This window comes from Arctopsyche grandis, chromosome 1, assembly GCF_051622035.1.
Source record: "Arctopsyche grandis isolate Sample6627 chromosome 1, ASM5162203v2, whole genome shotgun sequence".
Lineage (NCBI taxonomy): Eukaryota > Metazoa > Arthropoda > Insecta > Trichoptera > Hydropsychidae > Arctopsyche > Arctopsyche grandis.
In genome coordinates this window covers 10,354,508-10,373,415 of record NC_135355.1, presented here as the reverse complement: position 1 = coordinate 10,373,415, position 18,908 = coordinate 10,354,508, and the positions used below count along the sequence as shown (strand labels likewise).

The window sequence follows — 18,908 nt, the reverse complement described above, 5'->3', positions numbered from 1 at the left end:
AATGTCAATCATAAGACAGTTTTATATGAAAAATGCAAAATTTAACTGTATTACCTAAATTAAACGTATAGCAAAGCGATCGATGACTTGACTAGGCATCGTGAAAGTCTGCACTGTTTGTAAAACTGGTGGGATTGATTCAATTAAATTATTGTCTAATTGGACCCTGATCAATGGGTCTAAATAATCATCAATCAGATTTAACTTCTCCTAGTCCAGCACAAATGTGGTTAAAAATATTATACCACAGATTTTCCCAGATCTTTTATTTTTGTTTTCCCGAAACGGTTAGACCGCCCCGCATCTAACTGCACTTTATAATGCACTATTCATTCTAATAATACTAAAAATATTATTTATCTAATAGTAAAATCCATTACTATTTTATGTCATTCAACAAATTCACATTATATTATGCAGTCTTGTGTCATCCTATCAGGACTGAAAATTTAAACGTTTTCACAAATTGATGCAAGAGGAAAATCACCCTGTTAACTAAGGTAATTTATCAACTAACATTTCAATGTAAAGAAATTTAATAATAATAAAAAATACAACAACTTTAGTTTCTTGTAAAACAATTCAAGAAAAAAAAACAATTATAAAAAAAAACAACATTCAAGAAATTTCTTCCGGCGGAGATCATTTCCACTAATAATTAATCATCGATTAAACAATTATATTTTTTAACTTTATAGTAAAATATTGGTCCAACAAACGAGGATTACATACATACATTCTTCCAAACTCATCCCATCCAAGTAGGGATTATCAGATTTAAAAAATATCTATTATATTTATGAGTAACTGTGAAATAATAATAAAAAAGTATTCAACAAAACAATTTAATAAAATAACCCAGCTGGTATTTTAAATATTTTCTTCTTTAACTTTTGAGGAAAGGATATGGCGTTGGAGGCTCACATGCCTATTGGTGGCACTTGCACGTATCTGTAAATATAGAGACGGTAGTCTTTGCTGGCCAGCACTACGGAGCCATCGTCCATGAGGGCGACATCGAAGCACTGGGCGTGCTTCACCTTGCTCTCCAACGCGGACACCAGCTGTCCCTCCTGTGTGAAGATGGTCAAGTTGAAATTGTTGTGATTGTCGGCGATGAGGATCTCGCCGGCTGCGTTGATTCCAACGCCAATCGGATAGTTGGTGACACCTTCACCTCCAATTTGACGCAAATATACTCCTTCGTAGTTGAATACCTTGACGCAGTGAGCGCGATTGTCGCTGATGAATATCTCCTGCTTGTCGTTGACGACGACCCCGTTGGGGAACTCGAGGTGTTTCGAGCATCCAAACTTCTGGAGCACGTTTCCTGTCTGATCGAATATGATCACCCGCATCACTTTGCACTCGACGACCACTATGCGCCCCTTCGAGTCCACGGTCACACCTCGAGGATGTTGCAGTATATTGGCGCCGAATTTCCTCACAAACTGTCCGTATTGGTTGTATATCTGTATTTGGTGTGTCGGGGAACGCTCGGTGACTATGATGTCGCCTGAAGTTCGTACTACGGCAACTCTGTTAGGATACAGAAGCTGTCCGTCTCGTTTGCCGCATTCGCCGAATTGGAACTTAAAGCGTCCCTCCTTATCGAAGATCTGAATACGATGGTTGTTGGTGTCGGCGACTATTATATCGTTCTGAGCGTTGACTGCTACTCCGCTTGGCTCTGTGAACTGACCCTCCATAACACCAAACTCTCCGAACTTGCAATGATAAATCATTTTCTGGCGCTTTATTTGTGATTTGGGCGGGAAAATAGCGGTCGACATCAGTTTAGATGTGAGATCTAGCATAGAATCGGCGTGATTGCTGCTAGCGATGGAATATGGATCTACGAGACTGTTAGGGAAAATGCTGTCGCATCCGCCATTAGACCACTTCTCGTAAGGGTTTCCGCCGTTTAAGGTAATATCTCCAATGGTAGAGGTGAAAGGTCCTAGACTGTTGGCGCTGTTGAAACGTTTGCTTATGATGTTGGATTCAAAAGGTGACGTAGATTGACTTGATGTCGATATTATACCATTGGTGTAGTGTCGGTCGAGTGCTGTAGTGGTAAGAGTGGATAAGTGAAGGCCGCCATTCAGACTACCCGAAGAGCCATGGACTGATGACCCGGAACTGCTTCCGGAACCAGCGGGTAACGCTCCTGTTGGTCTGGCAATGGGAGGTTGCTTTCCAGAGCCCAATGCTGCATCCCCACCTGATCTCACATAACCAAACGTGTTCCGAACGCCCACCTGGATAGCTTGGTAATTCGATACAAACTCAAGTTCGCATGTCGATTGCACGCTTTGTTCAGGATTGTAGCTCAATAGCGACTGCAGTTTGGAATCCAAAAGTTTTTTGAACATGAGTATTTCGGTAAGATTAGCACATTTGGTCAGACGTTCAATAAAGTCGCACGTTTGGTAAACTTTATCTACGGTCTCTTGGGTTTTTTGTCCAACGACAGTTAATGAGATCTGTTTGGCAGAGAAGACGTTCTCCAATTCTTTGAGTAGTTCCTGCTTGCGCTCATCCAACATTGAGCGATAAAATTGAAACGTGTCATTGATTTCGTTTTGAGCTTTGTGATACTGCATCTGGAGTCTGCTAGCACTCAGCTCGGTGGCTTTGAGCATAGAACGCATATCCCCGGCTCTGGTTTTTGCCTCTGCTACAGCTTGCTGCATAAGTTCTAGCTGTTGAGGTCCAGCTTCACTCAAATGTTCGCATTCGTGCAATGCGCTGGGATGCTCCAGCAAGGTGCATTCTTTGCACACGGGAATGGAACAAGTCCTGCAAAAATATTTCAGGACATCGTTCGTGTGGCGCTTGCACGTCACAACCTTTTCACTGCCGCCGTTGCAGTTGCCGTTGGTGATGAGGCCGTTCTTTGGCTCATCTTTTAAGTCGCCAAGATTGAGGACGCGATGGCTCTCGAAGCAGTGCATGAATTGATGCGCCATGACGCAGTTAGCGCAAAGGTAATTCGCACAATCTACGCAACGCGCTACAGCGTCTGACTCTTTGCCTTTGCACCCGGTGCAACGTGTGGAGTTTGTCGTCACAAGTTCCGAATCAGATTCGATGATAGTCGATATGACCAAGTTTGAGAGGAGACCGTTGACGCCGCTGGCGGGCAATGTGCAGTCTATGTGGCACTGCGAACAGGTCACCTTATCGGGGTAAGTTTGCTCTTTCTCTAAGCAAGCGCGACAGAATGTGTGAAAGCAGGGCAATACTTTGGGGTCTGTAAAGGTTTCGTGGCAGAGGCCGCAAGTGGTGTCGAGTCCGTCAAACTCGCGTAAGTCGCAAACGGCTGAGTCGCTAGCAGGTGGGGATGAGCCACTAAGGGTTAGAGGTGAGTCCACGAGCGGCGAACAAGACAATAGTTCTCCACGGTCTCCGTATGATCCAATCGAGTTAGCTCCGTGTAGAGATTCAAGGGATGGTGTTCTTGAGGCCATTTTCAATCAACCAGCATCCCTGTAAACAAAAGAAAGAACATTTTTAATACAAATTCACGGTTCTATGATAAAAGTATCAAAGGAAAATAAAAGGGCATGTTATTTCAAATGTTGTGTTTATTATTTAACGCAAATTGAATTCGATTATTAATTTAGAATTAGATTAATTTTTATATTTTATATTTACTAATTTTTATATTTTGTTTGCGGACCTTTAACCGTATGGATCTTTTGTCCATTTCGCTACATTTCGCGCTTCAAAAAACCGGACTCGCGTATACGGGCTTATTCCAGCGTGTTCGCTCCAACCGGTAGTGGTGATTTAGTATCAACATGGATAATACGAGCTTATAAGCGCGTCTACGCTCGTACGAGTTGCGCGCATGGAAAACGACACGCCTATACGCGTCTACAAGCACTTCAAAAAACGAGATTATACGCGCGTATAAAACGCTAGTCTGAAACCGCCCTAAGGGCCGGGTCGCACCGCTCGACTCGCGAACAACTTTGTTGGCGAGTTTTGTTGCTGGAAAATCTGTGGGTCCGGTCTTCCTTTCAACTCGGGGACGGCCTGAGACGGCCGCACGTGCTACTAGTTTTTTCACTATAGAGACTATAATACAACACAGACGTACAATACCGTAATACGTACAATACGCATTTAACGCATCTAATGTAATTTATTAGGATTTTCAACATCTCTATTATTTCAATTGTTAATTTTACACGACACAGCCACACACCCTGTCCATTTGAAATAATATACATACTCATGCTTTATTGTCGTCGTAAGCAAGTCGAAAAAGTCTTACTTACCGTTCAGTATTATCTATTGTAATTTATTAGGGTGTTTAATATCTATATTATTTCAAATATTAATTTTACACGACACAGGCACATCCTGTTCATTTAAAATAATATATATTAGAGATTTCAATATGATACAATTCGTAAAGACGATACAGTACAGGACCCGTTAAGAAATCTTTGTTCAGAAGATTTATTACAGCAGCTCTATGCAAGTGTTGCACATGTCGAAAGTCCTCCGAAAGAAACCGCTGTCTATTGTTAAATACACAAGGACACTGTTATTTACATTATCCACATCATTTGTAGACCACATTTTTTTTTAAATTTTCTCTAACTAATTGTATTTCGTCTCTTCTTCCTCGATCTCCGGCAAATTCCATTATTATGTTGTTGTTATTTCAAATTAATGTTTATTGTACTCTAGATTTAACAAACTTATTACGTGCAATAAATGATATCTGAATCAAATTTTAGTTCAATTACCTCATATTGAGCAATTCATTGAGAAATTATCTCATAGATTGATCATTCATACAATAGAGGCATGTCGTAGATTGCACGTGCGGTTGTTGGTGTTGTTTTGTATGGAGTTTTTTTGATGGGTCCGGCATGTCGATCGTTAAGGTCATTAAATCCATGCGACCAGACCCAACTCTGTCAACTGATATCAGCCGTCGTCGGGCTTTATTACCCGAGAGACCGACATGTTGCAGGGTCCGCTCCGATGAAATGTGACCCCATACAATGTGTATGGGATCGGTCATTTTGCATTTTCAGAACGACACGTCGCGCCAACCGAGTTGTTCGCGAGTCGAGCGGTGCGACCCGGCCCTAACAGAGCTGTGAGGGGGGGGGGGGAGGCAAAGACCTGGGGCGCCAAAATCGTCACAACAAATTTGAATTTTGAATGCGACAAATTTAGGGTTGCCAATACAGTCATTTTGAACCGGAGACTCCGGGTTTGGCGGTCAATCTCCAGGCCCAGAGTTCACAAACAAAATCTCCGGGGTCAGTGGTCAAATTCTGTCATTCATGGTGGGAAAACTATATAAAAAATGTAAAGAAATAAAAGTTAGTGCGGGCGATTCTATTATTGTATGCGAAATTATTGGTTTCGACCGTTGCTTTGGCGAGTAAATGAAAGGCAAATAAGAGTGAATTTGTCACAAATTCCCAATTTTTTTAGTGAAATAATAAACCCAAGGTTATTGTTTAAGTGAAAACCAGAAGACCTTCGTTTATCAATAAATTTAATTAAACAGTAAATTTTAAATTGTATAAGAAAATAGCACGGAATTTTATTCAATATTAAAGTAACCACTGCATTAGCAGAAAGCGTAACACAAAACTTAAAATAGTCGAAAGATAGTGGATTGGGTATACATACTTTCAATTGAAAGCAGCCCATGTTAAATTTAGCACAACTAACAAAAATTGAAATAAAAAAATAGTATGTTGTATAAAAAAAAGTTTAAATGTGATTTTTGGGGGAAGGAGCAAATTTGAATGTTAATATTTTTTTACTTTTTCTTCGCATGACTCTGCATACGAATAGTCGAAAGTAAATATCTGACGTAGATTGAGAATAGTAGCAATAGAGACGAATAGTCGAAAGAAAAATCTGATCTTTACCTTATAATGAAATTAGCTCGTCTTGATATTCTTGAAAAGGAAGCGTATGTTAATAGCGTTCAATATTAAATGATGTTAGCTTGCAGTCTACTTGCATTAAACGAATTTGCACGGCTCAATCATAAAACTGGCGACAAAATAACTTGACAAAGTAAGTTCAGTTTAAAAAACGAAAAGTATGATAAATACGGGCGCGCACAGCATGGAATGGCCGTAATTACCGGACGTCCTGCAATTGCCTTCGAGGGCCTGCTTCCCTCTGTGCAGCGTAAATAAAATCGAATTTGATCGAAAGACCGACCGTTTTATTAATTCGAGCAGCTTGGAGGTTGAATAACGAGTGCGTTTGTTGTTGAAGGGGTGTGGGGTTGTGGGGTGCGGTTGCAGCGTGGCGGAGCCCCCCCCCCCCCCCCAGGCATGCACCCCCTACTTCTATGTTTACCATCCCCCAGCCAGCCCTATGAGGAATCGATCCGTGGCTGTTTACTCGACGAGGGGGCGTGGCCGCAACTAGCGGCGCCATGGCAACCAGAGGGCGTCTCGCCGTGACGTCACTACCTGTTGCCAAGAGACGAGAATGCGCGCCGCGCCAGCCTCACCACTGCGTTGCGAACGCACTATGCTCCGGTCCCGCCCCGTCCCGTCCCGTCCATTCAACGAGTGTACTTTTTATTTTCCTTTCGTTGCACCTTGAAATGTGTCATTTCGAAAGAGACTTTGTAACTACATATGTAAGTATGTATGTATGTTTAATTGTTGGTTGGTAACATCGAAAACAAATCAAAGTGTCTATGACGACGATTCGATATGGTTTCGATTCGAGATTTTTTTTCGGTTCAAATAAATTTAATAAAAAAAAATGAATATTTACTACAAATACTGAGCGAAGCCGGGTAAAACAACTAGTAATTTGGGTCTACCTTACGGTACCGAAAGTGAAAAGCCCGAAAAAGCAAATTTCGGAAGGCAAAGATTGAAAATCGAAAGATCTTTAGTCGAAAGATCAAAAAAAAGGGTGCATGGTAAACAGTACTATGTATATATAATATATATGAGTGGCATGCGGTGAAATTATCTTGCTCGGGCAAATTAAGTGAGGATGTACGACGGGGGGAGAGAGAATTTAACCGCACGCCACTGATATATACACTAACCGTTTTTCATATGTATGCATGGTAAACGAATATTTTCGACTTTTTAACATTCGGTGCGGTGACGGTCACCCACCATTGATATATGTATATACTACCCGCTCTTCATATGTATGCATGGTAAACGAACAAGAATAAAGATTTCGATTTGTCGACTTTCGATGCGGCGACGGCCACCGCATCAATATATACATATGTATACTAGTCTAAAGGGCGCTACAGACGCTCTGGAATATCGGGCGGTATGTCTTGCGGCGACCGATGTTGACGCAGACCGTAGCGTGTGTAGGAAAATTCACCGTCGGGTGGATGCGCATTCAGTACGCCGCACGTCGAACCAAATCCTGTTCGTTCGCCGCACGGTGGATACCCCCTCTCACAGTGTTTTGTTTTTTTATTACATACCACTTTTTTTACCATTGTTGTCGCTAACTTCGAGAAGGTTTATTATGCCGGCGCCAGATATGAGTTCAAAGATGTGATCAAATAAGTGTTCACATGTGTGGCACGGGCATTTGATACTATTGTCACATATTTGATCACTTAAGTGCGCTTTGCCGTTCCGTGTCGGTTTTTTAGCGCACATCAAAGGGATAAAAGTCCAAATGTTTGTGTGCCTGTCACACTGCGCGAAGCCCAGTTGCGATACATTTCACACATCCATTAACGTCTTCGTTCTGGCTGTTTTTGTTTATTTATTTGCACGTGTAATAAATAATTACACGCGCATAAATGATATAAGCAAACTGTGTCGACCAAATCGTCGTCCATGTTTTGTGAAGTCTATTTGAAAACTGTGATCAAATCTTTGAACACATATCTGGCAGATACAACAATATGTGACCAAATGTGTGAGCAGTCTTTAAAGAAGTAATCACTTCTTTGATCTCATGTCAGGCACCGGTATTAGTCATCCGGCTTTCGCTGATCTGTGTGTGTCGTTCTTGGATTTCTTCGACAATTATCATGTTGAAGGAAGTATTGGAAGGATTTAGCAATATTTATCGAGATTCTCCTTGCCTTTGGCGAATTAAGGCCAAGGATTATCACACTCGTGATAAAAGAGATGCAGCGTATAACAAATTAGTAAATAAATTAAAAGAAATAGAGCCTTCTGCTAATAAATATGTCGTGATTAAAAAACTGAATAATTTACGAAGCAACGCAAGAAAGGAAGCGAAAAAAGTGAACGAATCTAAAAGTACTGGAAAGGGAGCAGAAGACGTTTATGAACCTAAATTGTGATATTTCCATCTCTTCGATTTTTTGGTGGATCAAAACATCCAACGAGCATCACACTCCAGCATGAACATGAGCAGTGACAACGAATTAGAAAATGTGGCGAGTAAAAAATAATAAGTATCAAATTTGTGCAATATAATAAGTTTTATTGTTATAATGCCGCTGCTCGCACCGCACGATCACTACTGAGAATTTACGTAAAGTCGTTCCATCGCGTCATAAGCCCCCTACCATTTCAGATCTACCGAAAGAAATATCTCACGGTCTACCGTAAGACATACCGCCCGATATTCCAGAGCGTCTGTAGCCCCCTTTAGACATATCATCGCATGGGTGTTGGCATATTAAGTTATTAAATAAATAAAAAATTAAAAGAAACGTGTCGGTTAGATCCGCACGCGGTCGATTTTTTTTTCAAATATATTTAATTTTATATCTATATTTAATTGTTTAATATGAAAAAAATGATAAAAACTACCTACATATAAACAATATAAAACACCGATAGAAAAATTAATTAAATAAATTTTCAGTAGAAGGCGGTAAATTCTCAGAGATTTAGCGCCGTCTATATCTATAAAGCGGAATTGATTAGTGTGGGTATATTGCAAAATTTGGATTAACATTCTAAAAAAATATTTATCACAGATTAAAAGAGAAACTTTTAATTCATAATGTTTATGGTTAGGGATCCGAATTTTTAAGATTCACAATAATTATAAGCTAATCTTGCGATGTTTTCGCATTTTATTTATATATTTTCTCATATTACTATTTTTTAATAATTGTCAGTTCAATATTATAATTTTTTTTTTTGGTTCGCCTGATCGTGGACCGCTGGTTTGGCATTACTAATCGCCTGATCGCGCGTTTGTGCCGAAAAGGTAACGTATGAACAAACTGCATACAACAACCAATAAGGTTTCGCGACCCATCGATCAATAAACCTGTGGGCTGAGAATACACTGTATTCGGCGGTTTTGTTCTATGATTCATTCCGAGCAGGCTCGTCGACGGAACAATAAACTACCTCTACCACTACTTGCTGCGCCTCTGACTCCGATCTCGGAAACCCCTATATACATCCACGCTATACGATGTTAGCTTTAATTTGTATGTAAATACAAGTATTTCAATAAATTTTGTTCAAAAGATGGGTTGAAACAAAATTGAAATAAATGCTATAGCAGTAGCTGATATGCTAAATTGAAACAAAAATTTTTCTGTGCTTAAATATCTATTTGTTTTGTTTTTAGCATAAACATGCGTACATATGTATGTACATTTAGACTTCAATTATGTGTAAAATCACAGCTCGTTCACGGGAGCTTGAGCTTTACAGTAGTATTACATATAGATTTTAAATGGCATATACGCTGAGGTTTTTCAGCCACGTATATAGGTTTTTCAGCCAAGTACAACTCAGGTTGTACTTGGACGATTGATATAACAATAGGAACCGAATTAAATGCCATTAATTAACTTACTACAATGACTAGACATTTCGATATGTTTACAACGATAAAATCGATGTTCAGGCGATGATTAATTATGAAAATAAATTTAGCCATGTTCATATTATATTTATGACTCCGAATTATTTACATTAAGGTAGTTTTCATGTGATGCCTTTAGACAGGGAATAGATGTAAATTACGCGGGAGAAATTTACGACACATTGAACGAGTAGGTGCGCGGAAAATCGATAAGATAACGGTAACGACGCAATATAATCGAGAAAAACAACGAAATATGATACTTTTTTATCACTTCTGAAATATATGTTATATGAAACAATCATGTCATAAATCGGATATATGGAAGCAATGGATATCAAGAGATTTTAATTTTATTTTGTCCTTTCAAAGGAAAATCGTATACATAGATAAATTGATATGATTTAACAGCGCCATTAATCATGAAATTAAAACTGGAACGCTTGTCTATAACGGTTTGAGATAAAATCAATACTTTTTGCTCGGCCAATTTGTCATCGCAGTTTGATGTCAACCTCGTCATAAATTGGGCACTGATCGAACTCGTCTTCATTAATTACAGAGCATCAATTTTTCATGATTGGCTTCATTTTACCAACAAATTTTTAAATTTTCCTTAGGGTTTATTCAACGAATGAAGCTATCCTTTGTATATATGTATGTACATACCAATAATATTATATTGCAATTTAATTTTAAAATATCCACAAAATTGTGTTATTAATACATATATGTATGTTCTATGTAGGCAATTTTAATCGATTGTCGATATGATATACAAAATTAAATCTTAATTGAAGAGGTATCGTTTAAGACTGTTTTCTTTCATGTACACACTTTTTTCTCTGTAGTGAAAAATATGTTTGCGGAAATGCGAAAACATCGAGGCGTTTTATGTAGAATACAGAACAAACACGTTTGTTTGTCCCACGGAGTAAGCAAACAAGGGAAAAAGAGGAAAGTATCGCGACATATAAATCATGTTTTCCGGACATAAACTATCTTCAGTGAAAAATATGAAAACGGAGAACATTCATGATCTTTTTAATAATGCCAAAAGTGCGCGTGTTTAACTGCGGATGAATGTTAAAGATATTTCGCAAAACTTTCGTGAATGCAAATCGGCCGATAGGCGGATGAACTGACGTTAAAATTCAGGATACTTTCAAAACTGGCAAATTTCAAAACTGGCAAACAAATATTCCATAAATGTGGAATACGAAGATGGTAAAGCACTTTGCGCAATACAAATTTACATCTACATAGTAACATTTAATTAAACATGCTATTTAAAATTGAATGTCCAAAACTTTTTTTCACGCATAGATAAGACATCGACAAATGGACGTAAAAAACTAACTTACATACATGAACAATTTTACGTGTATTCTTTTTTATATTCATAATTTGAATGGTAGTATAACAGAATATATATGCCATTTTTTTTTAGGTAGTATAACAGAATATATATGCCTATTTTAAAGATTGTCTATAGATATATTTTATAAAATATATATCAAAATAGTTCATGTCGTAGTCGTCTCAAACTTAATGCGGCATTAAATTTGAAGATAGTGGGTGATACGACACATTTGTTTCCTATTGTTTGAAGGCAATCAGTACTATTCAATGTAAGCCTAACATAAAGATTCAACGGAAAACTATCTAAAATTGTGATATTTGTTATAATGGGTTAATGAAAAAGATGTAACTCACTAATAGACATTGAACCGCAACGATTCACTGGCAGATATAGAGCAAACCTACCTGTAAAAAAAAAAAACAAAAAAAAACAGATTAATAAAAGTAAAACTGTAATAAAATACATATTCAAACGGGTTTTCATGTACATAATTCATAAATAAATAATAATCGTATATAATTTAGATGTTCGGTGACATGACATGTGTATGAAGTTGCAGTCGTACCATTTAAGGTATTATCGGAAACGGATGTGGAACGATAAGAGCATGAGCTCATGTCCGCGACAGAATAAGAATAACATAATGAGCGAATGTTTTTTAATGCTTTACAATCCTTTTGGTTTATTATTACACAACGTGACGAATGGTGAAATGCGATCAATCTATTCCGAGTGACCTTTCAATGTTTAACTGACAGACAGATACATTCGTTTAGCAACACAAATTGGTAAAGGTGAACGCGGACGCTATGGCTATAGACTAATAGTGCGCAATCGTTAATTTCCAGATCGAGAACAAACTTTTACAAAAGAATACAAAAAAAAAAAAATAATCGATCAATGTATAATATGAAACCTGTTTTAATGCCCATTGTTCAATGGTTTTAAATTCGTCAGAATTGGAAGCTGCAACGCTTCAAGGGTATTATCATATCATGCGCAAATGGGGGAGAGGGGTTAGAAGACAATAGGCGCTTTAATAAAACAGGTGCAGAGTAAAATGTGCAGCTGCTGCAACTGTATGCACAAATGGGCGGCTTTGGCACGAGGGCGAACAGGCAAAGGGTGTCGACTCGCATCTGCTCGACCGGTTGGTCCTCTGAAACAGGGCGCGTGCGCAATGTGTGTGGCATTGTTTCCGATGTACACAATCGAAAAGCGCGCAAAGGGTTAACGAATTTGCGGCAAGTCCCTCACAGGTCGTTGCCGTATCCCTTCAACGATAAAAAAGGAATCAATATTCTTAAATGTTATTAATAGAAAAATTACCATTGATAACCACCAAGAACTTAATAGAATAAATACCTCAAAATGTTCGAAATACTACCCTTTTGAATAAAAAAAATTTAGATATTAGGGGACCTTTTAGCGATAAATTACCAAGAATTCAAAGTATTTACAGGTAATGCGATTTCTCTGCACGTGCACAAATACCGGGTATGACAGCATTTTCGATACAAGTTTAAGCGCTAATGCAAGGAAACACACAAAAGATAAAATTAAATTTTGTTAAAAAAATAATACTACTTCCGGTTTACGAATTCTAGCCAAAACCTTATCAACTCTAAGTTAGTACATAATGAATACAAATATAAATTTTCAGCTCGATGCGTTCAGTGGTGTGGAAAAAACCGTATGGTTAAGAGGAAAAATCACAATTTTTAAAATTTATTTACATGAGATTAATACAAAGATTTTATTGGAATTTTTTCGAAGAGTACACATATTTAAAGGGTCGAAAAAAAATCAAACAAGAGTAAATTGCCACTTCCGGTTGACGGGTGTTCACTAAATTTTATATATTACTTGGTATAAAGCTAAAACTCCTAGATATGAAATTTCATTAGTTCATCAGTTTGTGAACTAACGACTGTATTTACTTATCTGGAAAAATTGAAAAATAAAATTGACATTTTTTAAATTAGTCTGATTATTGGAAAATTGAATTTTATTTGAACAACTCCACCGCTCTGCATGTGAGACTCAAGTATATATGTATATTATTTTATCTCCAAGAAAAACAGTTTTTTGTTAGTACAGGACTCCACTTACGACGGAGATACGTTCCTGAACCTCGGTCGAGGAATATATATATTTTTTTTTTCGGTGATTTTACTTACTTTTATTAATACAGTAATTCAAATGAATTCATATTTAAATTTAAAAAAAATTAAACATCTACATCATCCGTACTTATTAATTATAAATTATACATCCTCATCACTTATCACATAACTACAATCCATTTCTTCATCTTCAGTTTGAGATACAGTCGTATGAGTTTTTTTGAAAAATGTGTCTAATTTTGTTTGAACAGTATCCTGTTTTTTTTTCTCTATATATTTCTTGGTAGCATGCGAGATTTTCTTGAATCCTGCGGTTCACATTTGAAAATTTTTCACTGTCTGGGTCCATCATTTTAAACTTTTGTATTCCTTGATTAATTAAATTAAAAGCAGCAGCCATTTCATTCCATACAATTTTTTTCAGCGGTTCCGCAGATGTGATTGATTCATTTTCATCAATATCCTCTTCTGCAACTATTTGAGTTTCAAGATCTAATAATTCTGCATTGGTTAGATCTTCTAAATCTTTTTCAAGAAGTTGGTTGATGTCTTCGTTATCTACGTCCAATTGTAGACGTTCACTAAATTGTACGATTAGGTTAGTAATATCCTCGGCATTTTTTTCTTTTTCGTATATGGAAAGAGTAACGGGTTCAAATCGATTGGTGAGTTTTTTCCATATTCCGTACATACATGCTGAAGTAACTTCTTTCCATCTCTTATCTATATTTCTTGATGCTTGATGATGCATGAAGGATATTATAATTTTTCCAAAAAGTTTTTCCTTCTTCTATTGCTTCAATGCCTTGCGCAAATGTAATTTTTAAATAATGAGCTTTAAGAGACGCAATGGAATTCACTTTTCAATCTTGTCATCGATCCAAATCACTAGTAATTTTTCCATTTGTTGAATGGATCCGAGTCTTTTTTTATTTATTATTTTAGATTTGATTGACATTTTGACGATTTTTTTCTTTATCTTTTAAAATAGTGGAGACCGTTGAATGTGACAATTTCAAATTATTTGCCAAGTCCATCACTTTTTTACCGCTATCATATTGTTTTATCACTTCAAGTTTCAAGTATATCATCTTTCTCTTTTTTTTAACAAGAGTTTTTTTTATCAGTCATTATCCCGTTTCTTGATCACACATTATAAATGTTCTTATAAATAAAATTTTGAGCACTAATCAACACGTAATTGAGAAAATAAACATCCTAAAACAATAACGAACAGTTATGTAACAAACGGTAACGACCGTATGAGTTTGCGACTGGTGACGAATCCCAAAGGAATGAGTCATAACTTAATTTTTAAAACTACTGCGATGTTTCATTTCTTCCGAAAGAGAATTCCCTGTTTTCATAACTCACATCACCTTGAGATTTAACAATCAATTTTTGAAAAATAATTAATTAATAAAAAATATACTATTTTTTTTCGGTCGTAAGTGCGAACCGTCGTAAGTCGAGGACTACCTGTATTATAATATGTTTATATTTATATAATTAGCTCATTTATGTATGGTTTTGAACCGTTCGGATAAGTATGTTTTTGCATAAAACGTATAATTTACTATTTCTAACCAAATATGCCCATATAAAGTTAAATAATAGAGATAAGAATAGAATAATTGTTAGATGACACATCTATTGCGTGTTCATGAATGTTATCCGCGCAATATACTGAACACGGAAAATCGTAGCATTTGGTAGAATGTTAACCAACCATAATACTCTAACGTAAGATAATATTATAATTAAAAACGAATGAGCGATTAAGAAAGGTATCAAACCTGAAGATTTGGCGAAGCGTCTACTACTATCATGCGTCATGGTTGATTACGACGAAGTCACAGCGAATAATGTAAATTTCCCTGACGGACCAATCCTCTGTTCTGTATAAAAGGAACAAAACAAAGGATAAGACATATGTTATGGCAACAGTTTGGTCAGTAAATATTTTTATTGGATACGTCAAAATGTCCATACAATTATTAAGTCGTTCACGTGAGAATGAACATACGAAGGTGAACTGCGCAGAAATGTTTAATATTTTAGCGACATTTTGCTAAGAATGGATTAGTAAACATACGATAAGAGCGTTTTTCAATCTTGAAAGTGAAAATTGTATTTAAAAGGCGTGTGTGCGTGTGTTTTGTCCCCAAAATTCCAATTTGAGGCCATGGTCGCCGCCAGGAAATGTGGCCACATATAATACATATAGGGGCGCGGCCATTTTAGGAACGGAAACGAACCAAAAAACAAACACATCCAAGCTCATTAATATAACATTACATAGACAATATACTGGCGTTACAGTGCATACTCGTCACCAAAGATTTGGCATTACATATGTATATGTTTGTATGTATGTACATGGGCAAAGTTGTACACGTTGATATACTGTATATATCTATAATATAATATACATATATGTAAGTACATATGAGCCAGACAGGTGAAAAACCGATCGATACGATTGTTTTATCTAGTATACTAACAGAAACAAGACGATATCGTGTTTCAAAACAAATGTCAACAAATCCGCAACAACAAACTTGGTGATTGAAAGTGGGGTGGGTAGTTTGGTACTGACACCATTGACACAAAATTGCAGGTGAGAATTGACGCCTTATTTTCATGATCATGTTTAACTATATATAAAATAGGGTCAACAAGTTTTTGGTCAGTTAATAAATAAAAAAAATTCGGGTGTTACCAACCCATGACTTTATCTATGTATTTGAGGAATATAAGAAGATTACAAAACAAAATTTGATATTGAACTAATGACAATGATAGCGATACAAATTGAGCGCAAATGTATGGAAACTTGCACAAAACAAAAGTTCTATTTCCGGTTGTCAGATTTTGTTCAAATTTTTTTATTACTAAAAATCACTATCAGTATTATACTCATTAAATATCAAGAAAATAAAAATAATTTTAAAGGTCAAAATAAAATAATGAAATATTGTTTTAAAAAAATATACTACTTCCGGTTTACGAATTCTGACCAAAACCCTACCAGCTATAAGTTAGTACATAAAGGATAGAAATATAAATTTTCAGCTTAATACGTTCAGGGGTGTGGACAGAGTAGTGGGCACAACATTTTTGACCTTTGAAGAGAAAAAAATTCCACTTCCGGTTTATAAAATTTAATAATTATTTTTTTATTTTTATCACATTGATACAAGAATTATACTTGAATTTTTTTGTGACGAACACACATGTCTAAGGGGTCGAAAAAAATAGTGGAAGAAAAATCGAACAAGAGTAAACTGCCACTTCCAGTTGACAGATGCTTACTAAATTTTATAAATAACTTGGGATTAAGCTCAAACTTCTAGATATGAAATTTCAGTTCAATAAACCAAAAGGTTTCTGAGAAAAGCATAAAAAGCCTCGATTCTCTAGAGTAAAAGTACTACTTCCGGTTCAGATAGAAATATTTAAAAAATATAAGGTTATAAAAATTATTATTACTATCATATTTAAAAAAAAATTCAGTCCGATTCAGTAGGTGGTTTGGGAGATAATTGAATTCAAAAACTTAAAAAAAAGAGGACACCTATAAGGGGAGGTACCATTTCCGGTCAACTTAAAAATTTGCGTCGTGTCGATAAGAATTTCAGTAACCGATACTAAGTTTCAGTTCGATAGGACTAACGGTGTTAAAAATATCCCCAAAATACACACCCACACACATTTTTTCTAGATCATGAAAACGTGATCAGTGATCGATTCTGAGTTCGAATCCGTCAAAATCTAGAGTTCGAATTTTCGCATGATCACAAAACTTTATCTATTGTTACCACGTACATAGCTAAAGTAAAGAGTCAGATTCATAAGTCAAAATTCATAAAAGTAATATTCTATCTCGAAAGACACAACATGTGCTGAATTTTCCGATTCTGGCATGCTGGTATTGTCTAAATACCTGTTACATGTACTTGATCACGACTAATTTTGGTATTTCCGTACGTGTACTTCAAGTATTAAGTCATAGTAATTTGATTTCTGTTTTCCGATTATCCTGAAGATACGTCATCTAAGTTTCCTTTTTTTGAATTACTGACTATCTTCATTTTGAATTACTAACCATTTAAATGTGTACTCATCCTTTTACATAAATTACTGATTATTTAATTAATTACGGATCATTTAATTTATAGCACAAACATACTGGCCATTTATAATATTAACTGACTGTTATGATGTATTACTGACAACTTATTTAATTTACTGACCGAAAAGGGGAATTAGTAACTGGCCGTTTAACAGGGGCATCATTGGGGGGGGGGGGGTGCAGCCCCCCCCCCCTAGATTTGAACGGGACTATCCACGTTGTTTAACGTATTATTATGAATTTGAATTGAAATACTAAGCCAACAAAAGAGAATATTGAAATTCTTTAGAACACTGTGAGGTTTAAACACGTCGATTTTTCCCAAACAAAAACTCAAATATAATGTGTTTTGTTGTTTGTCTTACTTTGAAGGATATTTGTAAAACTCGTTTATATTACGAAACAAATTTTACGTTGAATAGGATTGCCTTTCTATTACTGAAAAATGATTATAAGAAATAGTTAAAATTCATATACACTCATTTTTTAATATAATACACCCCCTCCCCCCATAGAAAGTCATTAGTCAAGTCAAATGTACCTAAGAATACTGTCCGTATTTGCAGGTTGCCTGCTGCTGCCGATACGTGCCGACTAGGTATGAACAGACCGTAAAACGGTCTAAAAACAAAAGGTCGAATTATATCATAATCATGTCTCTCTAATTTTATATTTTTAAAATTTAATGCTGCCTTGGATTGTAGGAAAATGTATTTAAAATGTGTACACGTTATTTAACTTGTTTTATTCTCTACTCAAAAATATTCTAAAAATTATAATCAATTTGAGTTTTTGGAATGTGTTGGAGAGTGAAAATTAACAAGTATGTACCCAATTCGAATGGATCAGAACGTCCAGCCGATAGAGAATATTGAATGAAGAGAATCTGATTGATCGGTCACCATTCGTAGACATCGATAAAGCAACTTGTAACCGTGACGTGACGTCACGCGAGTATGGCATTTGCGCGTGTCACGCGCGGCCGAGGGGGCGAGCTGCAGCTGTCACATTTCTTTGTTCTGGGTTCCCCCTAGTAGCGCATGTCTATCAATACCTACACAACTGTGGATGCCAGTTTTGTGAATTTTTCCGCGCCCTCCCCTCACCCTGTTACCAATATGAATAATGAAACTATCCGATAAAATTGGACTCGATTAAAATCGGGCAACCCCACACAATATGGGAAGGGACCGTTGTCAACGAATTAAAACTACCCCAATCCACCCGGTCGTTGTGTGAATTAGCATTTTTTGTGTGGATATAAACGGGATGTATTTTATAATAGTGTCCGATGCACTGAAGCGTATAATGTATGCGTAATCAATATATGTAAATATAAATTTTAAAGTCTATTACATATATTTACATTTAATAGAAGAGTAAAAATTTTATATATGGAGAAGCTGGGACGAATTAATTTTAGCTACATTTATTATACATACATGTGTCATAATTGGATAATACTCGACTTTTAAAACTT

General features: G+C 36.4%; 1 protein-coding gene across 4 annotated transcripts in view; it reads right to left on the bottom strand.

Moving 5' to 3' along the window:
- Nucleotides 1-278: 278 nt before the first annotated feature.
- brat (tripartite motif-containing protein brain tumor) overlaps nucleotides 279-18,908 on the bottom strand; it is a 97,901-nt gene continuing 79,271 nt past the window's right edge. The window contains exons 3-5 of one of the 4 annotated variants that reach the window (XM_077440009.1): nucleotides 15,090-15,191; nucleotides 11,521-11,571; nucleotides 285-3,492 (exon numbers count right to left, since the gene is read on the bottom strand). In XM_077440009.1, the coding sequence (XP_077296135.1) occupies nucleotides 921-3,473 (2,553 nt within the window). In that variant the 5' untranslated portion in view covers nucleotides 3,474-3,492; nucleotides 11,521-11,571; nucleotides 15,090-15,191 and the 3' untranslated portion in view covers nucleotides 285-920. Of the gene's footprint in view, nucleotides 3,493-11,520; nucleotides 11,572-15,089; nucleotides 15,192-18,908 lie in introns of all 4 variants that reach the window. The other 3 variants (XM_077440002.1, XM_077439996.1, XM_077439986.1) reach the window with 3 other exon arrangements.